The 23,114-nt window shown below is 68.7% G+C and overlaps 1 protein-coding gene across 3 annotated transcripts; it reads left to right on the forward strand.

Annotated features, from left to right (window-relative positions):
* Nucleotides 1–304: 304 nt before the first annotated feature.
* On the forward strand, nucleotides 305–22,704 carry AKT1 (AKT serine/threonine kinase 1). 3 transcript variants are annotated; one of them, XM_060148993.1, is made up of 14 exons: nucleotides 305–422; nucleotides 3,083–3,221; nucleotides 14,645–14,773; nucleotides 17,297–17,408; nucleotides 17,514–17,661; nucleotides 17,965–18,096; nucleotides 18,192–18,257; nucleotides 19,372–19,440; nucleotides 19,581–19,706; nucleotides 19,785–19,913; nucleotides 20,110–20,225; nucleotides 20,498–20,585; nucleotides 21,370–21,472; nucleotides 21,714–22,704. In XM_060148993.1, the coding sequence occupies exons 2-14, from the start codon at nucleotides 3,176–3,178 to the stop codon at nucleotides 21,791–21,793; spliced, it is 1,344 nt and encodes a 447-aa protein (XP_060004976.1). In that variant the 5' UTR covers nucleotides 305–422; nucleotides 3,083–3,175; the 3' UTR covers nucleotides 21,794–22,704. The 3 variants fall into 3 exon arrangements, with proteins under 3 accessions (XP_060004976.1, XP_060004786.1, XP_060004880.1); XM_060148803.1 differs by having other exon boundaries at nucleotides 306–422; nucleotides 20,011–20,225; XM_060148897.1 differs by lacking the exons at nucleotides 305–422; nucleotides 3,083–3,221; nucleotides 14,645–14,773 and adding an exon at nucleotides 16,572–16,831 and having other exon boundaries at nucleotides 20,011–20,225.
* Nucleotides 22,705–23,114: the final 410 nt, after the last annotated feature.

Below are 23,114 nucleotides of genomic sequence, written 5' to 3' on the forward strand. Positions count from 1 at the left end.
CTGGGGACAGGCCCCGCGGAGGAGCGCAGCGGTCCCCGTCCCCGAGGGCCGCCCGCTGCGCGCTCCCGCTCCCGGCGCCGCGCCCTCGCTCGGCCCACGGTGGGGCCGCCCCGAGCGGCGGAGGCGGATGTGGGCGGGCGGCCGGGCGGGGCGGGCGCGGGGCGGGGAGAGGGCGGGCCGGCGGGACCGAGCGCGGCGGGCGGGCGGCCGGCCCAGCGCAGCAGCGCAGCCAGCGCAGCCCGGAGGAGCCAGCCGGCGGCCGCGCACGAGCTCCGGGTCCGGCGGCGCGCGAGGCCCGCCCGAGCAGCGCCCGCCGCGGCCTCCAGCCCGGCCCCGGCCGGCCGGCCCGCGGGGATGCGGAGCGGCGGGCGCCGGAGGCCGCGGCCCGGCTAGGCCCGCGCTCGCGCCGGACGCGGCGCCCGGTGAGTCCCCGCCCGCCCGCCGCCCGCCGCCCGCCGCCGGGGCCCGGATTTCCTCCCTGCGGCCCGGCCGCTTTGTTCGCGGCCGCCGGGGCCGGGGCCAGGGCCGCGCGCGGCTGGAATGGAGGAGCGGGAGCAGGAAGTGGCCGAGCGCGGCCTGGGCGGGGAGGGCGCGGGCCGCGCCGGCGCTGGGGGTGCGTGCCTCCGGCCCCGGCCTCCCGCATGACCTTGGGGAAGCGGCTCCGCCGGGCGAGGCCCGGGCCGGAGCGGAGGGGTGCGGTCGCGCGCGGGGGGCCGGGGCACCGTTGCGGCCGGGAGCTGCCAGGGGGGCCCCGGCGCACAGTAGGTGCTCAGGGGGCCGAGGAAAAGGCTCGCCCCGGCCCTTGTTGAAGTTTGTGGGTGGGCCCTTGGAAGGGACCTCATTTTCCCATAGACAAAAAGTTGTCCATGGTGGCTGGGTGCCCAGGCCCTCCCACAAAGGACTGCAGCCCTCCTGGGCCCTGAGACTTGTTCCTGAGCTGGGTGGGTTCTGGAGGTGCTGCCCACCCAACCCAGAGGCCCGGGGCAGCTGATGAACTTGGTGGGTGGGATTGGTTCCCGAGTATTGTCGCGGTGGACAGAGTTGGGGCCCTGGGCCTGTGCTCTGTGGCCAGAGGGCCCCCGACATTCACTCCTGGCCCTCTCCCACCTTGCTCAGGCCACCCCTAACTGCTGTGAGCTCTGGTCCAGGTGAAGGGTGGGGTACACTTGTGGGGCTTGGTTCCCTGCCCCCCAGCTGAGCATCCGGTTCATAAACCAGTGTTCTGGACGCAGGGGGAGGGGGCCCTTCAGAGCACAAATTATTATTATTTTTTTAAGGTTGTGACTTAATAGCAGTAATTCACCTTTGTGGTGAAGTCACTCACAGGACAGAAGCGGCGGGAAGCAGAGGTCCCATCCGTGCCGCCCACCCTGTGCCCAGAGCAGCCCAGGCCTTGGCTCGGTGTGTGTGTTTCTGTGCACATGCACACCACCCTGTGTATGTGCAGATATATTTTTACACACGGGGCCGTCGGCAGCTGTCTGACTCTGTCAGCACCCGGCCCTGCTCAGGCCCCGGTGGGGGTAGGGGCACATCCAGAGGTCTTTGAGTCCAGCCCTCTGCCTCCAGGCCACGCCTACTCAAGTGTCACCAGAGCCCCCTGTGCCTGCCAGGTGGGGCTCAGAGCCCTGTCCTTGGTGGTACCTCTTCCAGTCTTACTTGCCATCCCTGCCTGTGGGCTTGCTGAGTGTGTTGGGCAAGGAGCGTCTTCCCTGTCCCAGACACAAGGCAGTGAGTGGGTCTTCCTGTCCTTCCAAATTTAGCCCAAGACAGTCAGTGCACAGCGGCCTTCTCTTGGTGCTTAGCCCATGCCTCAGGAGGCCAGTAAAGGGGGCTGCGGGAGAGTGTCTAGGTGGCTGTAGAAGACCCATGTTGGAGGTACTCAGGGCCTCTGCCCGGCCTGGGTGTCCCCGAGAGGAGTCTTTCCTGGCCTGCCCTCATGAGTGCCCAACTGGAAGGGTAGCAGAGGACTGCTCATGGGGAGAGTGCTCTTTCCCAGGATGCTCGGAACCTGTGATGTGAGAACGGGGTTTTGAGGGATGCCTAGGAGTTCATCCAGCAGGGGAGCAATGGGGTGGGCCACAAAGGATCAATGGCCAAAGTGTCTGCTCAAGAGAAGGCTGCTGGTGGGCCTCCAAAGGGCGGGTGCCAGTGCCTCTGAGTTTGCACAGTCCTCCCCATTTGTTGCCTCCTGGAAGCTGTAATTACGGGTCTGTAACCACCCTGGACTGGGTACTCCTTACAGACGGGACTCGTCGGAACCTCTCTTTGTCCCCAGTGCCCAGCGCTGAGCCTGGCAAAACCAGAGATGCCCGGCACATATTGGCCGAATGAATGAACCAGATTCAGACCGGCGGGGGCGCTGTGGTTTAGGAGGGGTTCGGCGTTTCTGTGGGATGGGTGTGTGTAGGGGGTTTTCATGTCACCCTGGAGGGCTCTGGGCTCTCCTTTGTACCAATTACCTGCACTCCTGCCCCTGCCTTCTTGAGACGTCACGCTTGAATTTCTCTCCTTTCCCAGTCTGGGGCAGGGAAGAGGAGCTCTGGACTCTGCCTGGGAACCCCAGCCTCTGGGCAGGAACACCATGGACAGGGAGAACTGGGCACCCTCACCAGGGGATTGGGGAGGCTGAGTGGTGTGGGCTGAAGCAGTCAGAGGGGCTGCCTGGAAGAGGTGGCCTCCGCTGGGCCGGCAGGTTAGGGAGGCTGGGATATACCAGGAGGGCCTTTTGGGGACAGGAGTGATTTGTACAAAGGTCAGGGGAGGTGGGAATGGGTCGGTAAGGGGGGCAGTGAGCTCTGAGGGCTTGGGGTTCCAGGAGGGGTGGTGGCAGGGGCTTGAAGCCCAGGGGGAGGGGAGGCCTGGGCCCAGGGAGCAGTGTGAGTGACTTTGTATCAGGTGCCGTGGCGGGAAGGCAGAGCGGGGGCCAGCGGGGGCTCTGGATGCTAAGAGGGCACAGGTCGTGTGGGAAGGCACACCCAGGCTGAGTCCCCAGGCGCTACGGGCCTCCTGGGCTCACCTCGAGGTCCGAGGAGTGTCCCCAAGCCCAACACAGCCTCACACTTCCCTCTTCTTCTTCCAGAGGCTGTTGACAGCCCGCTGGGCTCTGGGAGGACCCTGCTAGAGGCGTGTGAGCGAGGTCTGGGCCACGCAGGCCTGCGGGAGCCCCGGCACCATGAACGACGTGGCCATCGTGAAGGAGGGCTGGCTGCACAAACGAGGTCAGTGCCCGCGGGGCCGGCCGGGGGTGAGGGTCCCAAGTGGGCCTGCGGCTCCTCAGTGGCTGGGGGCGGCCTGGGCCGTGGCTGCCGGGCGAGCGAGGCCTCCTGGGCTCCTGGACCCTCCTGGACCGGCCCGGGTGCGCTTTGGGGCCCAGTGTCCCCACGGCCGGGAGGGCATGGCCTCGTGGGACCTCCCGGGCGGGGACGTGTGCCCTGGGCCGGCGTGCAGCCCGTGAGTGGCTGCCTGGCTGGGGCCGTGGGCGGGAAGAGCCACCCGCTTTCCTGGAAGGCAGTGAGGACGCTGGGGCCGGTCCAAGGCCTGGCGCATTAGTGGCCCGGGGCGCTGCCCGAGGGCTCCTGAGGCCAGGGCAGGGCTGCTTGGCCTGGCTGTAGGCGGGAGGGGGCTCCGTGCCACCCAGTGGCCCAGCTCGGGGCGGGTTTACGCTGGAGCTGCTGAGCCAGCTGGCCTGGAGCCCCCTCAGCCTCCCCTGTGCTCACTCATATGGCCCTGTGCCCAGGGAGGGGCTCAGTGAGGAGCTGCTGGGACGGGAGCTTGGGCCTGGGCCCCTCACCTTCTGGCCCTGCCTGCCCCACGGCCCTCTGTTGCTTAGCGGCCGGTGGTTGGGGGCTGGACAGGCCGCCTGTCCAGGTGCCTGAGTAAGTCACTCCCTCCTGCTCCAGGGCGGGGATTGGCCAGTCACCACCTGCTCCCCCAACTTGCTCTTCTTCCAGGCCTGTTCCCTCCCAAAGCTCTGGCGATCCCATGCTAGCTAGCCACTAGCCACGCCACTCTTCATGCACACCCTCTGGTGAGGGTGTCCCCGTCCCCACCTCGGGATCCCACGGGCTGTTGGGAGGGGGAGCCTCAGACATAGGTGGAGCACACAGGGAGGCACGGCAAAAGTGGGTGTCACAAGACTGGGTTTTGTGGGATGCATAGGCGCCTCCCGGCAGAGCAGGCTGGGAAGCTGCAGGAGCTGCGGTGGGCAGCACAGGAGGGATGGAGCTGAGACCTCAAGGGGCTGCAGAGGGCGCGAAGCAGGGGATCAAGGATGTGGTCTGCTGTGTGTTTTTAGAGCTCGCTTAGGCGGCTGCAGGGAGGACAGTGCACTGGGCCTCAAGACGGAGGTGAGGTGGCCGCAGGGGCCTGTGGTCCGTGGCGAGCCCCTCCAAGGTTTCCTGCACCCAGCGGCCTTCTGGATCCCCTCCCCCAATGTTTGCCCCTTCCTGACCCCCAGGAGTACCACTTCTTGTGCCTGGAGCCTCCCACCCCTGCTCCCCATCGGGTCCTACTCTGTCTGCCCACCTCAGCCCTCTTTGGTGGCAAGGACGCCCTCTGACCCTGGTCCCCGTCCTCCCCTGTGTGCCTGGTGAGCACGCGGGGCCCGGCACCCCTTAACCCTTGGCTGCTGTTAACTAGCTGTTCGATTAAGGACTGACCTAGGAGATACCTAGGCCTCAGGGCTGCCAGGGCTCCTGTCCCAGTTACTGGGGCATCCACTGGCCAGCCAGGCTCGGGTGGGAGTGCCCCTCTCACGCTGGCTGACGTTTAGACTGCCGCCCTGGGTTGTGCGCTGGGGGCTCGGGGTGTCGGGCCCAGCGGGGCATCCAGGGAGCTGGGCTTTGACCTGACTCGGCTGCCCCATCCCTGTGTCCTTCTCCAAAGGCAAGTCTGTTGACTCCGTGGGCCTTGGTTTCCCTACGGGTGCAGTGGGTGTGGTGGTGGGCAAGGACCTGGTGGGGTCTGCCCTGGGGCAGAGTGCAGCCAGACTTGGGCCGGGACAGAGGGTCCTACGTGCCACGTGCCTCCACTCTTTCTCCAGCCCACGTGCCGGCCCCGGCGGTGTGTGGGGCGGCGATGTGGCCCTGGCCCTCTTGTAGCCCGGGAGGGGCTGTGCCGTGTCCCACCTCCACTGCCTGCCCTCCGCTCCCCGTTCCCAGTGACCCCGTGGGAACCTCTGTGTGTTGCAGGCTCATTCCACTGCCCCCACTGCTGTCTCGTTCTCTCTGTCCTCTTGTCCGTCTTTTACGAATCTGTGCTTTCCCACAAACGTGGGCTCTTCCTGTGTGCTGGACCTTGGGGTGACTGGGTGAAAGGAACAGGGGTCATGTGGCCGAGGGGTGGGAAATGGGTGGGCTTGGGTTAGATGTTGGGGGATCGAGGAGGACCCCGATTTGGGGCTGGAGGTACGCAGCGGTGCCGTTTCCTGAGACTGGGGTGGGGGGGCTCGCGTACCCTTCCTGGGTGTGGATAGCGTCCTGGCCTTGGTCGTGGGCGGGCGGACGTGCAGGCCGAACCCCGCGTCACGGGCAGGAGGGTGGACGGTTTGAAGATGCTTCTGTGTGCGTGCTCCGCTCCCAGAACCCTCCCTCACCTGCAGCGTCACGCCCACCCCCGGCCCTGCCCCCCGCCTCTCAGGACTGGCTGGAAGAGGGAGCCAGGCCTCCTGTGGGGTGGCTCTGGGTAGAGCTGGGGGGTCCCTGGGCTGGGAGCGGGCGGAGGGCTCCTGCAGCAGTGGTGTGAGGTGCCACCGCCGCCCTGCCCCCTTCCCCCGCCGGGGGTCTGATCCCCAGGGGGGTTTGGGGAGCTCCGGCTGTCCTCCAGCTCCTCGCAGACCCGAGGCCCCCCACGCTGTTGCTTCTTGTTACGTAGGTTGGGGGGCTGTTGTGGGATGAGGGCCTGCCTTGCCCACCGTGCTGTGTCTGCCCTGCGTCCAGCCCAGGGCCTGCACGTGAGGGGCGAAGGAACCTTCGGGGCTGAGTGGGTGTTGAGAGCTGACCCAACGGCCCGTTGGCCAGGGTCGGGGCAGGACAGACCCCCGGCCCCCAGCTCCTTCTCCCGCCCCTCAGGGACATGGGCTCCCTCCCTCCCATCTCTGGGGAGGGCCCGGGGCTGCGGCCCTGGTGTCCTGATGCGTGTACTCTGGGCCAGAGCCGCCGAGGGGCAGAGGAGAGCCCGGGCTGGCGGCTGACGCCGCAGCTCGAGTCCCAGCGCTGTGCTGCCCTGCGGCACCCAGCAGGCCCTCTGGGCCTCGGTGTCCCCGGCTGTCCCCAGGAGAGAGGGGTCCAGCTGCCCAAGGCTCAGAAGGTGGTGAGGAGGGCTGAGCCGGGTGGGGCCGCAGGGACCGTGTGCAGATGTCCTGCGAGACGGGTGGACAGCCCGAGCTATGGGTGGGTGTCCCCAGAGGTGGGCAGCCTTCCTGATAAAGCGGGACGTTCTGAGTGACAGGCAGGCATCCCGAGTGACGGGCAGACCTCCCAGGCTGTGGGTGGACAGCCCGAGCGGTGGGCAGCTGCCGTGCAGCTCCAGCCGCTGGTGCTGGGGGCCGGTGGGCTCGGTGTGGCTCAGAAAGTCGCCTTTCCAAAGGTTTGGTCTATTTTGTGCACTCTCCTGATGTCTGAAGGTTGACAGTTTAAAAACCGTGTCCTCCTTCAGGATGCAGATCTGGCTGGACTTGGCCTGCGGCCTCCAGTTTTGTCTTTAGGCTGTGTGCGGTGCGCGAGGCCACGGGCCTGAGTCCGTGCAGCTGCTCTGGGACGTGTCCCCAGGGCCCCGTCGTCCCTGCCCACTTGCCCTGGTGCCCGCCGGGCTGTGCACCACCTCGGCTGCAGCCCAGCCCCACGGAGAGCTGCTCCAGCAGAGCCCCACCCGCGGGTCCCACCCTTGGAGCGCGTGGAGGGCGCAGGGTCTGTGGGCGTCCTAGTTGTCTCCAACCCATGGACGCGCCAGCTGGGCCGCACGGGCCGGGAGGGGGGAGGACGGCAGCGAGATGCTGTCCACGGGGTGAAGGGAGGGGCTGAGGGTCCGGGTGGGGGTGGGCACCGGCCTCGGGGACCCCTGGGCTCACGTGGGCCAGCCGCAGCCCGGCAGGGGGGGCTGAGGGGCGGGGTGCAGGAGAGCGGGCCTGTGGGCACGGGGTCCCCCGTCCAGGACCCTGCCTGGACGTGACCCCAAGTGAGGTCTGCCCGGTGCGCGCACACGTGGGAGGCTAGCGTCTGTGCGTCAGCTTAACTCCCCCCACCCCAGGAGCGGCGGGCCTGGTGGCGCCGTGTGTTCACGGGGCTCGGTGGGGCTGGTCCCTGGCACGTCTCAGGCCTGGCTGCCCCCCCCGCCCCCCCCCCCCCCAGCAGCCCATTTCTGGCCCAGACCCTCCCCCGGTTCCAGGCCCTTGCCATCCTGCTGTGTGGGTCCCAGGCATCCTGGTGGGGGGCGGGCTTCCGGACTGCAGTGGCTCCTCCCCCCTACCCTCCCTCGGTCCTGGCCAGGTCCTGCTTCTGGCTGCGGCCCTGGGCTTTACCTGCCCCCCAGGTGGCTCTAAGCTGCTGACACAGACTCCCCCCATCCCCAGTCCTGGGCTTCCCATGGGGCGGGGCCGTGGAGGGGGCACGGCTCTGCTGAGCCGACAGCAGGGGCCAAGGCCTGCAGGGGCCTGTTGAACCCACTTCTGAGCACACCTGCCTGGGGGCCCGTCGTTGGGAATCATCTGTGTGCACGGCCCCGGGCCACTCTGCCGGGCAAGGGGCTCACGGGACCGTCAGGGGAGGCAGGCTGCTCCCTTCGCCCAGTGCCCCAGGCTGGAGGTTGGAGCTGTCCTGGGCCCTCCTCCCCCTGCACCTCAGCGTCCCTGGCTCAGGCGAGGGATGCCCAGGTCCCCTCCATGTCTCGCTGCAGCGGCCGTGGCTTTGGTCCAGGGGGTCCCCTTGGTCCACTGAGGCAGGTGCGTGCAGGCGGCCGGCCCAAGGGTGGGGGCAGCTGCGGGGGCCTCTGCTCCGTAGGACGGTGCCTGGGAGGGGGGCACGTTCCTGGAGGGGTGCCCCTGAGCCCGCGGGCGGTGGCACGAGGCTGAGGCCGAGGCCTGCCGGCCTGTGTGGGACCAAGTTTCCTGTTTTGTGAGCCGGTTGAGTTTTCCCTTCAAAACAAACAACGAAAGAGGAAGCTCGGGCGTCCTTGCGCTGGGGGATGAGGGGTCACCACTGCCCCGGGCCCGAGGGGCCGTGTTCCTGTCTGCTTCCTGGTCCTGTGGTGGCGAGGAGGGGGCCTCTACCGGCCGCCCAGCCGCCCCAGGGAGCTGAGTGTGTGCCCTGTGCGTGGAGGGGAGGGGGCCCTGGGTCCGGGCCCTGCCCACTGCCAGCCCTCAGGAGGGGCCTGGGCCGGGTCGCGTCAGGCCAGTTCCTAGAAGTGCCCTGGGAGGGTGGGGGCGGGGGCGCCGGCGCGGCTGGCATCCCCTCTGCCCGGGCGCACCCGGCCAGGCTCGCTGCCAGCGCCCTCCCCGCGGGCCCTCCCGTAACTGGAGCCGGCGGCCGCCTGCTGCCTCTGCACCCGTAGCGGTGGGTGCCCCGGGCCCCCGCCCACTCACCCCCACGGGTAGGCCCCCAGCCCGGCCCCGACCTGGCCCCCAGCAGCTTGGCAGAGGGCCTCGTGCACTCCCCCGGCCACGCCCCTGCTGCCTTTCTTCCTGCGTCACGTCACGCGGGGCTCCTTAACCGTCCGAAATAACGCTCGTGTTTCAGGAATGTTGGCATTGATGGGGGGTTGTCTGGTGCCTCTTCTGCCACCCCTGGGGGCCTTGGGGTGCGGTCCCCCTGGGCACTTGGTTTGGGCGCACAGATCCCAGAGCAGGCCCAGGACCACAGACCCCCGGCCCCCAGCCTCCTCCCGGCTGGTTTCGCCGGCCCAGAGGCCTCAGCCGGCTGTTCCTGGCAGGGGTGGGGGCCCCATGCTGGCGCTCCACCCCGGGCTGGGGGGCGGGGTATGCTGTGAGCTGGAGTTTGGGGGCTGTGATGAGCTCGATCGGGGCTGGGGCCAGGGTGGGTGTGGCCGGGAGCATGAGGTGACAGGGCTGGCAGCTGGGAGGATGCAGCCTGCCACCATGTCCCCATGTCCCCACCACGTCCCTAGCCAGGTCTTGCTGTCCTCACGGCTGTCGCACCACGACGTGGCTCCCAGTTAGGGAATAAGTAAATAAGAGCTGGGCGGCTGGGAGGTGGAAGGCCCTTTCTCTGGAGGGTCCCCCCGACCTGTCCCTCATTCCCTTGCCCCCTCCCCTGTGTAGGTGGTACTTTTTCCTGGGGGAGGTGGAGTTGGTGCTTGGAGCCCCTCGTGCCCCGGGGAGGGCCCTGGCTCACGGAGGCTGGGGGTCACTTAGACGCCAGGGTCTTGCTCTGCCTCTTCTGAGGGTCTGCAGGGAGGGGGGTCTGGGCAGGGCCGGTGCCCACGGGGCTCTCCTTTCCTGCAGCTGTGTCTGCAGGGAGGGCTCTGCTGCCACCCCACCTGCTCTCCCGGGAGCCCGTGCTGCCCGTCTGTTCACTCTCACCACCCCCCTCTCCTCCTTGCCTCTGCCTTGCCCGGGGAGCCCCGACACCTCCCTTGGTTTCATTGGGTTTATCCTGGGCTCTCAGCACAGGAGTGAGAGGCATGTCCCTAGGGAAACATTCTGGAAACCTAGAACTTAAGTGCCGTGTGGCTTTGGGCAGACGCTGCCTGAGGGCCTGGGCCAGGACCGGTGGTGGCCAGAGTCCCCTCTGCCAGGGCCTGTGACCCAAGGGGCCAGCAGATGGGGGGAAGCTGGTGGACTGACAGGCCTGGGGGCTGCCTGCCCTGCCTCCCAGGCCCACCCGGCCTGGAAAGTGTAGGCCTCAGATGCCCCTGCAGGCAGAGGTATGGCTGTGGCTGCCCTGAGCCCTGGACCCAGCCCAGCTCTTTCCACGCAGCCCCCCTGAACCCTGCAGTGGTGAGGCCAGGTCACATCAGGCAGAGAGCGCGGGGGAGGCGGGTGGCGGGGCGGGCTGGGGTCGGGGTGGCCCCTTTTTCTGGCCTGTGCAGCAGGTGATGTGTGGTGCCCGAGGAGGAGGGTTTCCGAGGACGGCCAGGAGGGTGGGACGTCCAGGCCCAGGTGACATGCGGGCAGCTGCAGCGAGAGGGGCTGTTGGTCGTCGCTGGTGAGAGGCCTGAAAGCTGGCGCCGTCCTGGGGCAGCAGGAAGGGGCGGGGGGACCCCAGAGCTGTCTGCTGCACCGTGACGGTGGGGGGCGGGGCACAGCGCTGCTCCCTGACTGCATCCCTCCCTCCCACCCCGCCTCCCCACGTTCCTCTTGAGTCTGTGTGCCTTGGGCTGAGGCCTTGGGCCCCTGCCTGCCCGATGGCAGAACCAACGACCTGCGAAGAGTTCTCGGTTTGTGTCGAGGAGTGAGCCCTGCCTGGGCAGCCGGACCTGGGACTCTGGCCACCATCTGCCTCTCCGTGACCTTGAGAGCCCTCTCCCTTGGGCCTCGTTTTCCCCCGGGAGTGACTGGTCATAATGATCCCACCTTCTCGGCTTGCCAGGCAGCTTGGGGGCGGCCCAGCTGGGCTCGGGGGGCTGTGCCGGGGGAACCCCCGTCCTCCACCTGTCCCCCCGCTGCTGGGCCAGGAGTGGCCACCTCGCCTCTCCTTTGTCCACACTGGCCGTTCGTGCCCCCGTGAGGACCCCGAGAGAGCTGCCCTGGGAAAGCGTCCCCAGGAGCAGGCGGCGTGGCTCACCCGCCCGGCCTGGGCTCCGCCTGAGTGGGGCGTGCCCCCTCCCTGGCACCGGTTCGCAGGCTTTCGCTGACTGTCCGTGGTCTGGTGTCCCGCCGGAGGGACGGGGGCACAGGGACGTGGGGACACGCGATTAGCCAGGCCCGCGCCCGCCCCGCGGCGCCGGGCAGGGGGTGATGGCGCGGCAGCTGTCCACGGCGGCGGGTGCGGCGGTGGCGGGGGGCCGCGTGGTGGCCGCCGTCAGCTGGCATCCGCCCCCCCGGCCTGCTGGGGCTCCCTTCGCTGTGGAGGAGCAGCTCAGCGCCGCCTGCCACCGCTGCGGCGAAGCGTGCATCCAGCAGTTTCCCCGGGAGCTGGGGACTCGGACCGTCCGTGGAGCTCAGGGTGTGGCAGCCGGCGGCCTGCGCTGGGGGCTTAGAGGGGCTGAGGTGCCAGGCAGGGGAGGACTCGCGGGTGGCAGGCCTGGGGTGCGGGGAGCCTGCGCGCTGCGCCCCTGGGGCCCCCAGCGGCTCGGGTCCTGGCCTCCGCGTCTCCTGCCGGGGGTGCCCTGACCCACAGCGCGGCCTGGGGCCCGGGCTGGGAGGTGTAGAGGCGCAGGCTGTCAGCCGGCACCCTTCCTGTCCCTGATCCTGGCTGTGTGGCCCCGTCAGGGTGATTGGGCTGTGGGAGACAAGTGATGCTGGCGAGGAATCCCCCTGCCTTGAGGGTCCTGCAGCCCCTTCCTGGGGATGAGCTGGGATGGCGGAAGGGCCCTCCCGGTGGACGACACACGGGGACGCTGAGGGGGCCGGGGCTGGGGGCTGGGAGTCCCAGGGGGGCAGGAGGAGGAGGGAAGCCCTGCCCTGGGCACAGGAGCCCGGCTGACCTGGGCACCCCCCAACGCCCACCCCACCCAGGGCAGTTGCCTCCTCATCTGGAGCCTGGGTGGCAGGTGGCCAGGCCTGGGCATTCGGGGTTCAGGGGGCGTGGGTCCCCTTCGCTGGTGGCCGGGTGGGGCGCCAGTGTCTGGGAGGGGTGGGTGTGGTGCTGTAGGGCCCCTCCCCTGCCCTGGCCCAGGGCTGGGCTTCTGAAAGAGCCCCCCACCTCGGGGGGGGGCTGAGGATGGACCCTCCAGGTGGGGGTGGGCACCAGACCACGCGTGCCTCCAAGTGCCCCCCCCCAGCTCCGGTCTCCCGACTGGGGTGCTGTCCTGCCCTGCACGGAGGGCAGCTGGGCCAGCTGTGATGTGGGGCTCCAGGGCCCCGGTCTGAAGCATTCGCTCAGGTGGGATGGGGTGGGTGGGAGTCCTGGGCTTGGGCGGGAGTGGCAGGGACGAGGGGACCCGACCTGGGCCCAGGTCCAGGCCAGTCCCTGCTGACCCCTGGTGTGGCCGCTGCCGGGAGGCCACCCGGTGGTGGGCGGTCATCTGGCCCCAGAGACCAGGCCTCCCCACCCGCCAGTTTACGGCGCGGCATCTGAAGAGCAGACTTGGGCCTTCTCGCCTGTTCCCAGCAGGAGCCGTTTGTGTCTGTGCTGCCTCATCCCCCTCGCTGGCCCACAGGTGTTACAGCCGAGAGGACAGAGCACAGCCGTGGCCAGGCACAGGGCGGCCACCTCCTCCCCTCGCCCCTCCTGTGTCCCCCTCGTCCCTGGACCGGCCACCCACCGGCATCCTGTCTGCACTGAACTCGTTCAGATGCAGGCCACGGCCCAGGTTGCGGCTGGCGGTCACTTGGGGGCCTGGCTGGATGTCTGCAGGCGGGAGTGCCCCAGAGGCTGAAGAAAGGGGTCTGTGGGTCTCAGCGCCGTGGCCCTGGCCGCCCCGGCCTCCCCCGCCCGTCCCCCCGCCCGTTCCCTCCGCCCCCGCCGCGGTCCTGGCTTCTCCTCCGGGGGTCCCGTTCCCCCCGCCCCCGCCGCGGTCCTGGCTTCTCCTCCGGGGGTCCGGATGCCGGCTGCTGAGGGCCAGGGCCCGAGTGGGGCTGCCTCCCCGCCTGTCGCTTCCACCCATGTGTTGCCCAGCTCCCGTCGCCTGGCCCCCCTTCAGCGCCCTGGGTGGGCTTGTGGGGTGAAAGCTGGAGGGCGGGTGCAGGGTCACGTGGCTGGGGGCGGGCCCCCCTCCCAGGGCCTCAGCCACAGTGGGGTCCGAGGCCCAGGCTGGGGCGTGCGGGTCCTGCCGAGCGCGGACGCCTCTGTGGGCACACACGCGCCGACTGCCCGCGTGGGGTGCGGCGCTGGGGGGCCGCCATGCTGGGCACGGTGGGGGCCGCCAGCAGTTGGTGATCAAGATGGATTCTCGGGGCTGCACGGATGAGGCACTCATCACTCTCCCCGCGCACTTAGCGTCCCGGGGAGCGGCAGCTGGCGGGATGGGAGGCACTCCATCAGGGGCCGACAGCTCCAGATGAGCGCAGGCGGGTGGGAGCGAGCAGCGGGCGCCCGGGATGGAGCGGGGTGGGCCGCCTTCAGCCCCCGGAACCAGCTCTGCTCCACCCTGCGCCGGGCGGGGAGGCTGGCTGGGACCAGTGGCCAGGGGGCGGTCCCCGGGCCCGGGACGGGAGGCAGCATTCAAGGGTGGCCTCACCACCTTCCCAGCCCACGTCCCCAGGGGTCTGGGGGGCTCAGACCTGGGTGGAGACCCCACTAAATGCTGTCGGGGTGAGGGCAGGTTACCGGCCGACGCCCGGGTCCTCCCTGGCCCAGTGGTGTCTGGCCCGGTGGGGACCCCTGCCTGGGCTCCCTGGGGAAGGAAGGGAGTGGCTGGAGGCCCCGACTGCCCAGCATCCCCCAGAGGCCCTGGGTCGTGCAGGGTGGGAGCTGGGCGGTGAGGCGGGGGGAGGGGCAGAGCGGACCGAGGCGCGGGGCGCTGGGCCTTTGCTCGCCCTCCAGGTGGCTGCGTGTGGGGCTCAGCTCGTAGGGAAGGTCCGGCCCCCTCCCCTCCTGCTGCCCGGTGGCCCTCTGCTGAAGCGGGCGCCTAATTAGTAAGTTCTTCGGCGGTGTTCAAACTCCTGGCTCGGCAAAATGTAAATGAGGCGTTTTTTCCGGGTGTCAGTATGAAAAATGGCACTGCCGGCGCGTCGCAGAGGACATCTGCTCTGGTTCCTGAGCGCGAGCGCCTGTTCACGGCTGATGCTGCAGAGCTTCGGGGAGAACTTTCCTGGGCACCTGGGTGACCCGTGGGTGGGTGCGGGGGCCCAGGACGGCAGGTCCCAGCCCGAGGACCACACAGCCGTCTCTGGGTCTGGCTTCACAACAGCGCTCAGGGCCCCTGGACAGCAAGTGTTGTCACGCGGGCAGAGGGGGCTCTGTCCCGAGTGCCCATCCTGGGGACGTGCTGCAGGTGGGCTCGTGTCTGCCAGGCAAGCCCCCGTGATCGCACTCTGAGTGTGATGCTGGCCCCTCACTGCTGGATGCTAGCTAGGCTCCATCCTCTTGGCGGGGGCCAGTTGCGGTGGGCAGCCCAGTCGCCACGGTCATCACAGTAGCTGCCGCGTCCACCCCCTGGCGGCACCCAGGGTGGGTGGGGAGGCCTCTTGGCCCTGAAGCCCCTGGCGGGTGGCTGTAGCTGGTCCCCGCGCTCTGGTTGGAGACCGGTTTGGCACCGCCTCCTCCAGGAAGGCCCTCTGGATCGGGCCGGCCTCCTGTCAGTCGTACCGCTTCCCCCAGGCCCAGGTGCCGGCCTGGCCCCCTTTCAATCACAGGTTCAGGGTTCGCACTTGGTCAGAGGCGGTGCTTTCATACAGTGAAACCCGTCTTCCCACCCACCCTCTGCCTGCCCCAGGGGAATCGGGGTCAGTGCCCGGAGTTGGGGCATCCTGGGCGCATCTGTCCCGGCACAACCAGCTGTGACTTACCCCGGGGAGCGGGCTGTGTAGGGGGAGCGTGGTCCGGCGGCTGCAGCCCCTCAGTGCTGCCCGCCCGCCTGTCCTCAGGTGAGTACATCAAGACCTGGCGGCCCCGGTACTTCCTCCTGAAGAACGACGGCACCTTCATCGGCTACAAGGAGCGGCCGCAGGACGTGGAGCAGCGCGAGTCGCCCCTGAACAACTTCTCCGTGGCGCGTAAGTGTGCCGGCGGCCGCCCTGGGTCGGGATGAGGGCGCTGGGCCGGTGGGCGGGGCGCAGAGAGCCCTCTGGGCCCAGCGGCCCCACGTGGGGTCCCCCCGGCCGCTGTGTCTGGGGCCAGCAGCCCTCCGGGGACCAGGCTGGGCCTGAGGCCCTGCGTCACCTCAGGGACCGCTCAGTGGTCGGCTCCGGCTGCCAGGGATCTCCGAGCCGAGCCCAACGCTGTTCCGGGTGGACTTCTGGAGACCGGAGGGCCTGGCCTGGGGCAGCTGGCCGACCTGGGCCCCTCCTCCAGTGGGGGCCAGACGAGCCCACCAGGGCCTCTTTCCCCAAAGCCCCCGGCAGAGGCAGGAAGAGGGTGTGGGGGTGGGGGGCAGCCAGCTTCCCGGGGCCTCCGTCGCCCCAGCACGAGTGCCCACCACAGGTTTTCAGAGACCCCAGTCCACTGTGGCAGTGCGTTTGTTCCCACCCTCAGCTGGGGTGCCAGGTGGGTGGGTGCAGCACTGCTGGCCTGGGGCGTCTCAGGACGCTGAACAAACTTGCACGTTTTCTAAACCAAGTGCTACTGTGGGCTCATTACGTACCTGCAGGGGGACGGCAGGTGTGACCCTACCCATGGTGGGGGGCACCCAGGCATGGGGACGGGTGGGTGGGTGGGATGCTGGGCCGGGCGGGCCTTCCGGCCTGGTCCCTGTTGCCGGTGCTCTGCCCGGGCTGGCCCGGGACACGGGCCTGATGGGTGAGTTAGTGATGGGCTTGTCCACCAGCACACCCCAGGGTCCGCCTGGGCTGCTGTCTGGGTGCAGAGCACAGTCCTGGCTCCACCCCAGGCTCCTTCATTCAACCCCCACCCTCCGGCTGGCTCTGCCCTCCCTGCCACGTGCCTGGGAGCTCGGGGTCCTCTGGGTGCACGCACACCCCCTGCCGCCAGACCGCAGGTTCTGGTCCAGGGTCTCAGGAGGGGGCATAGCACAGGGGGCCCGTCCTCGGCTGACGGGGAAGGATTCCCAGCCTCCGCGCCTGCAGATATTCTGAGATGGGGGCCGTCCTGCCCACCCCCTGGTGTGCCTGGCCCCGTACTGCAGGGCTTCTAGTGGGAGGAGCAGAGACCCTGTGCCACAAGGGAGGCTCCCTTGGGCGTGCTTTAGCAGGGCCTGGTTCCTGTGAGCCCTGAACCCCCTCCCGGGCTCCTCAAGTCTCAGCAAAGCAGCAGGTAGAACGGGGGCCTGGGGGTGAGGGGAGGCCAAGGAGGCAGACCCCCGTCCCCGCAGCCTTGTGGCCGCGTGGGAGCCTCACTGCAGTGTGTCTGGCTCCCCGCAGGGCCTCCTGGGTCAGCCTGGGGGCTTCCGGGCTTGGGAAGGATCCTCGGCCAGAGGGATGCTGCCTTGCTGGGGGGCTGAGGCCCCTCGGGAGTGTACCCCAGGCTGAATGCAGGGGAGCACGGGGGGGGGCTCTCAGGAGGCGCATGGGAGGTGGGCACCGCCTAGAGGGGCTTCCTGAGCAGTGGGTGGGACTGGGGCCCTGACCCGGGCATTAGGCCAGCAGGGGCTTCAGGCGCAGGAGCAGAGGCGTGCGGGAGGGGGGAGCGGCTCTGCGGGGGCCTCTGTGCCAGGGGCTCTTCCTTGGGGATGGGTTCCAGGGTGGAGAGATGAGAAGTCAGGCCCTGGGTGGGTGTCAGGTGCCTGAGCCCTGGGGGCTCCTGGTGGTCTCCGATGGGCTGAGCGAGTGGGAGGGGGCATGTGGGGACCCAGAAGGCTGGCCGCACAGGTTTTCCTCTCTCCCTGCCCCGTGTAGACACAGGCCTCCCTCCGCGTAAGGCTGGGCCCCAGCCCCCTCCTGGCCCCGCGGCCTGGCAGACCATTCCTCGCTCCCTTGCGCTTGGCTGAGCCCGGCCGGGGCCCCTCGCGGTTGCCAGGGCCTAGATGCTGGAATGTCGGAGACCCCTGCGCTGGCCCCGCGGCCCCTCCCGCCTCATACAGGCTGGGCTGGAATCCAGCCCCTCTCCGGGCCTGGGGCACCTCCACGGTTCCTCGGCTGCAGGTGTGCGTGTTCCAGGTGTGCATGTGCCTGTTTTCACTCCCGTGTGCACCTGGGGGCATGGGCAGCAGTGTGGGGAGGGTGCAGCCCAAGTGGCCTCGGGGGTGGACAGGCAGCTTCTCCGGAGGGTGAGTCACTATCCCCCTCTGTTCTGGGACTGGCCCTGCGCCGAGAGGGGGCAGGCAGAGCGCTGGTCATCGTGAGGCTGGGAAAGTGGTGGGATGGTTCTGCTCGGGGAGGGCGAGCTGCCCTCCCAAACCCCTCACCCTCCGGCTGGTTGAAGGCCGTGTCCTGGCAGGGGGGCTTGGAGACCCAAGGAAGGACCACGGAGGGTTGACCGGCCCCCAGACACCCCCTGAGGGGCGCCGCTGAGCTCTCTGAGCAGGGTCCCAGCTGGAGTGGGGGTCCTGGCCCCCTTTTACAGAGCTGGGCTGTGGCGGGTGGGCCGGGGCTCAGTGCAGACAGATGCTCGCCTGCCCCCAGAATGCCAGCTGATGAAGACGGAGCGGCCGCGGCCCAACACCTTCATCATCCGCTGTCTGCAGTGGACCACGGTCATCGAGCGCACGTTCCACGTAGAGACCCCCGAGGAGCGGTACGCGCTGGAGACGAGTCCCGGTGCCCCAAGCCCAGGGGCCTCGGAGGGGGAGGCCCCAGGCCTGGGCGGGGCTGGGGCCTCAGCCGACTGACTGCCCTGCAGGGAGGAGTGGACAACCGCCATCCAGACGGTGGCCGACGGGCTCAAGAGGCAGGAGGAGGAGATGATGGACTTCCGGTCGGGCTCGCCTGGCGAGAACTCAGGGGCCGAGGAGATGGAGGTGGCGCTGGCCAAGCCCAAGCACCGCGTGGTGAGGCCCGGCCCTGCCCTTGGGGCCCTGCCCCGCCCAGCTCCTCGCACAGGAGTGAGGGAGGGACGCCAGGTTCGGGAAGGCCCGGGTGCCGTTGCTCCCACCGTCCCCCCGAACCCCAGGGCTCCAAGTCGGGGCGCACAGCCCCGTGATCTCCCACGAGCCCCGGACCCCTCGGGCCCCACCTGGGCTCGGCCCCGAGGCTGGCCGCGGTGGCCCCGGCCTCTGGCCCCCCTCACCACTGTTGGCCTCCAGCACTCACCATGCTGCCCCCTGACCCTGGCGCCTGCCCGCTACCCTCAGACCATGAATGAGTTTGAGTACCTGAAGCTGCTGGGCAAAGGCACCTTCGGGAAGGTGATCCTGGTGAAGGAGAAGGCCACGGGCCGCTACTATGCCATGAAGATCCTGAAGAAGGAGGTCATTGTGGCCAAGGTAGGGGCCAGGGCCGGGGCTGGGGGCCGGGACGGGGGGCCGGGGCTGGCGCCGGGCCAGGCGGGGCGGGCGGCTCAGTGGGCTCTGTTTTCCAGGACGAGGTGGCCCACACGCTCACGGAGAACCGCGTCCTCCAGAACTCCCGGCACCCCTTCCTGACGGTGAGTCCCCTCTGGACCCCGGGGGGACGGCTCGGGCACCAGGTGCTGGGGTCGCGCGGTCACTCGCACCAACCCCTCCTCCCCTGTGAATCTGGCGGGCTCAGGGCCCCGTGGACGGCGGGCAGGCCTCCAGGAGGGGCGGGTGGAGGTGCGTGGTGCGGGGTCGCTGGTGCACAGAGCGGGCAGGAGGCCTGGCCTGCCCTCTGGCCTGCTGAGACCCTGGGGGGCCACGCCCCCCATGCCCACCCTTCTGCACGGTCTTGCACTGCTTCCCCTTTGAGGCTCCCTCCGGGAGGTCCCTGTCCCGGGGGAACCTGGGCCAGGAGGGGTGTATGGAAAACCCCTGGTCTTCTGGAGCAACAGGGAAGTGCCCGGAATTAGGCTGCCAGGCCCAGCCAGCTCCGCCCCCAGAAGGTCAGCAGTCAGGCGGACAGGGCTCAGGACTCAGGCCTTGGGCGACCCGGCGCCGGCCTCCGAGGTCTTGTGCCCGGGACCACTGTGGGCCTGTCCCCTCCGCTCAGCACAGGTGTCCTCGCTCCAGGGGACGGCCTGATCCGAAGCAGGGGCAGAGCAGTGGTCAGACTTGCAGCGATGTTTTTCCTGAGACGTTTTCTTATGAGAAACATGACTTCAAGAGCAGACATCGTGTTTGCTTGTCCAGACGTTACTCGTCACCGTGGCTTTGCCTCGTCTGCTTCATTTTGCCCTTTTTCCCTCTGTCTGGCTGGAGGATTGTGAGGAAAAGGCCAGGCTGTGTCGTGCCCTCCACCCTCCAGTGGATCCCCGTACGGGACGCTAACATCGCGTTCCGCAGATTCCCTGGTCGGTGCGGCCGGCCTGGCCGTGCGGGAGCCCAGAGCCGGGGAGGATCTCCCGTCCGTGTTTCTGTGAGCAAGCGGTCACCAGCGGGCCTTTCTTTTAAAGCGAGGCCGCCTGTGGTTTGAGGTGTGAGGGCAGCAAGGCGGCCCTAAAGGGGCGCCGCCTCTCGGTCCCTGGACGTGCAGCCACTCGTCCTCGGGCGCGGCCGGTGGGGCAGCGGGGTATCCCCCGCCCTGAACAGGGCGAAGCTCCTGCCCAGCTTGAGGGCCGGGTTCCAGCTCTGCTTCCCTCACAGGCCCTGAAGTACTCCTTCCAGACCCACGACCGCCTGTGCTTCGTCATGGAGTACGCCAACGGAGGCGAGGTAGGGCCCGGTCCCGGGGCGGCCCTTTCTGAGCCTCGGGTGTCTGGGTGGCTGCCCTCCTCGCTCCCCGCCTGGTTAGGGTCTCCGCCCCGTGACCCTGGCCCAGGTCGCCGGCCCCGCTCAGGCTCCCCGTCCCGCAGCTCTTCTTCCACCTGTCCCGGGAGCGGGTGTTCCCCGAGGACCGGGCCCGGTTCTACGGCGCCGAGATCGTGTCTGCCCTGGACTACCTGCACTCGGAGAAGAACGTGGTGTACCGGGACCTCAAGGTGGGCGGGGCCGGGGATCTGGGGCGGGGCTGGGGGCGGGGTGTGGAGGCGGGCTGACCCGGAGGCCGCCTCCTGCAGCTGGAGAACCTCATGCTGGACAAGGACGGGCACATCAAGATCACGGACTTCGGGCTGTGCAAGGAGGGCATCAAGGATGGCGCCACCATGAAGACCTTCTGCGGGACGCCCGAGTACCTGGCCCCCGAGGTGCGCGTCTGCCGCGCCCCGAGTCCCCCCTCCCCCCTCCCGACCCCTGAGTCCCCGTGTCTCAGGTGCCCTCTGAGCCCGTGCCCTGCAACCCCAGGTGCTGGAGGACAACGACTACGGCCGGGCGGTGGACTGGTGGGGGCTGGGCGTGGTCATGTACGAGATGATGTGCGGCCGCCTGCCCTTCTACAACCAGGACCACGAGAAGCTTTTCGAGCTCATCCTCATGGAGGAGATCCGCTTCCCACGCACGCTCAGCCCTGAGGCCAAGTCCCTGCTCTCAGGGCTGCTCAAGAAGGACCCCAAGCAGCGGTGAGCCCTGCCCTGGGCTGTCCCCCGAAACCCCCAGGGAACGACCGTGCTGGTGGCCATGTGTGATGTCCTCGGCTTGGGCTGGCCCGGGCAGAGGGCCTGCTCACACCTGCTCGGGAAGAGCCGGCCCTGCCGGCAGCTCCTGCCCACCCAGCACCCTGCAGCTGCCCGGGCTGCTGCCTGGCGGCCGACCTCAGCCTGTGGGAGGAGGGGTCCGAACCTTGGGCCCCGCAGGTGGCGACCCCGTCACCGTGGCCTCCGTCTCCCCGCAGGCTCGGTGGGGGCTCCGAGGACGCCAAGGAGATCATGCAGCACCGCTTCTTCGCCAGCATCGTGTGGCAGGATGTGTATGAGAAGAAGGTGCGTGGGGCCTGTGTACACCCCTCCCCCCCGCACACGCCCGCTCACACCCACCTGCTCACACACATACCTGCTTACACACCCCACAAGCACACGTGAGGAGGCCTCCGAGGAGCGAGGCAGCTGCTTCCTGCACGTGTGCCTCTGCACTTTGCCCTCGGAGGGACCTGGGAGCCCCAGGCCCTGGCCCGTGCTGGTGGGGTGGCCAGCAGGCTCAGGACGGTTGCCCCTAGGCTTGCTGGGTGCCTGTCTCCAAGCATGCTTCCACCCCGTTTCCAGCCCACCCCTCCCCTGCAGGCCACACATGGCCGGCTGGGCCTTTGTCCCTGTGAGACAGGGCTCTCCACCCTGCTCTGCTCCAGCCAGGGTCCTGCCGCCTCCTGGGCCTGCCCTCCAAGCGCTCTAGTCCCAGCCCCGACCCGAGAGACCCCCTGCTAGTTGCTGCTAGTTCCCAGGCAGCCCTGCACCTGGGCCCGGGGTCGGGGGAGTGGGGGTCCTTCCTCCTGCCAGCCTGTCCCTCTGCAGTTGCCCTTGCGTCCTGCGTTGTGGTGAGTCCTCTCTGTGGCCTGACGCTGCCGGGCCACTCTGCCATCCGGGGGCCGCGAGTGAGGCCGGTGGCCCCGCAGCTGGATCCCTGAAGGGCGAGGCCCCAGAGGGGACGTGGGCAGAGGAAGGCCTGGCCCCAGCCTTGGCTCCTGGGTGGGTCCTGAGTTGGGTCCAGGTCCAGGTCCAGGTGCGCCGGGCAGTACAGGGTGAGACCTGTAACGCAGCCCCCTTCCTGCAGCTCAGCCCACCCTTCAAGCCTCAGGTCACGTCCGAGACGGACACCAGGTATTTTGACGAAGAGTTCACAGCCCAGATTATCACCATCACGCCGCCCGACCGAGGTGAGGGGGCCTCCCTGCCGACGCCTTCCTCCTCTCCGGGCAACAGAACTCCGTGCTCAGCATTTTACTGGGAAGGCTCCCTCACGGGTGGCCGTCAGGGCGGGAGGGCCGCGGCCCCCGGCCCCGGGATCGTGGGATGGGGGCTCGCTGAGGCTGGACGCGGAGTCTGGGAGGCGAGCCCTGGGGCCGGCCGGCCTCACTTGCCCGGTGCCCGGAGCTGAACCGCTCCTCCCGCCCGCAGACGACAGCATGGAGGGCGTGGACAGCGAGCGGAGGCCTCACTTCCCCCAGTTCTCCTACTCGGCCAGCGGCACGGCCTGAGGGGCCAGCCGGCGTGCTTGGGACGCAGCCGTGGGCAGCCACGTGCTCCGGACGAGGGCTTGGAAGACTCGGGAGGAAGCCTCGCACGGATGATCTGTATTTAATGTTTCTTATTTCCGGATGCGTTTGGGCGGAACCATTGCTGTCCTCCAACACGGATGGGAAGATGCCTCGTGCTGTGGGCAGGGCTGCCCGCCTTGGGGGCGGTGTCCTCTCGGCCAGCCAGGTCGGGAGGAAGACATCCTGCGGTTTTTCTTAATTTATTCATCCAGTTCTCCAGACGTGGCCGCGGCCTTCGGAACAATTAGATTCACGTAGGAAAACGTTGAGGACTTCTGCAGCCAAGTGCAATCGGGCCTGGGTGGGCCCTGCCCGCGGCCCCTCCGTCCCTCTCGCCGGCTCTCCCTGGCTGCCCCTGCCTCGGCCCAGCCCGGCCCGGGGGCCCCAGAAGCCACCTTGCCGTGGTGCGCTGGCCTGGCCCCCTCTCGCTCTGGGTGGGGCACGCAGCAGCCCCAGCACTGAGGCTGGAGGAGGGTGGCCCCTGCAATGGGGTTGGGCCGGGGTTCGCCGGCAAGATAGAAGGGCCGGGTGACATCTGTTGCCGAGTATTATGCTGTTCACGTGCATACTGGGGTTTCTAATCTCAGGAGAGGGCCCTCACTCCGCCCCCTTCCCCATTGGGACCGTCTCACCCGATGGCTTCCCCTGGTAGCACCTGTCCTTATAGAAGCTTCACTCTCCTGCTGTTGCCCTGGCCCCACCTGACACCCTTCGGAGGGGCCGTCGCTGCACCCTCCGTGTCTCCCGGCTGGACGCTGCGCTGCACCGTGGCGTTTTTTTATACTCAACTTTAGTATTTTTACTATTATGAGACTTTCCCTCCAAATTCTTCAATAAAAATTGCTTTTCAACTCTGTGGCTTGTTTTGCTGGGTGGCAGGTGAAGGAGCATGTGGCCGGTCTGCTTGAGGGGAGCGCCCTGTCCTTCCTGCCCAGAGGCCCCAGGGATGACCTTTGAGGGACGATGTCCCCCCACCCCACTCCGGCGGGACTCACCGGAGCGGGGGATGCCCTGGCCGTCCCTGTCTCCACCTGGCTTCACCCCAGCCCCATGCCCCAAGGAAGCCACCCAGACTGCACAGCCGTCTGCCTACCAGCTCTGTCCATGCAATGCCGCAGACCCCGACCACCAGGAAGGACCAGCCATCCTGCAGGGCCCCGAGCTGGCCAAGGCCGAGACTCGGGTCACTGCCAGGCCCTAGGGCCCGAGGAGGACCGAGAGAGCGGCCTGCCGGCGGTCACACCGCAAGCCTGGGTCAGGC

This window comes from Lagenorhynchus albirostris, chromosome 1 (assembly GCF_949774975.1).
Source record: "Lagenorhynchus albirostris chromosome 1, mLagAlb1.1, whole genome shotgun sequence".
NCBI lineage: Eukaryota > Metazoa > Chordata > Mammalia > Artiodactyla > Delphinidae > Lagenorhynchus > Lagenorhynchus albirostris.

Bases quoted from the DNA above. Each gene is read 5' to 3' on its own strand.
- AKT1 (XM_060148803.1), top strand. From the start codon at position 3,176: ATGAACGACGTGGCCATCGTGAAGGAGGGCTGGCTGCACAAACGAG. The intron at 19,441-19,580 runs GTAGGGCCCGGT...CCCGTCCCGCAG, and splicing joins AGTACGCCAACGGAGGCGAG to CTCTTCTTCCACCTGTCCCG. The intron at 19,914-20,010 runs GTGCGCGTCTGC...CTGCAACCCCAG, and splicing joins CCGAGTACCTGGCCCCCGAG to GTGCTGGAGGACAACGACTA.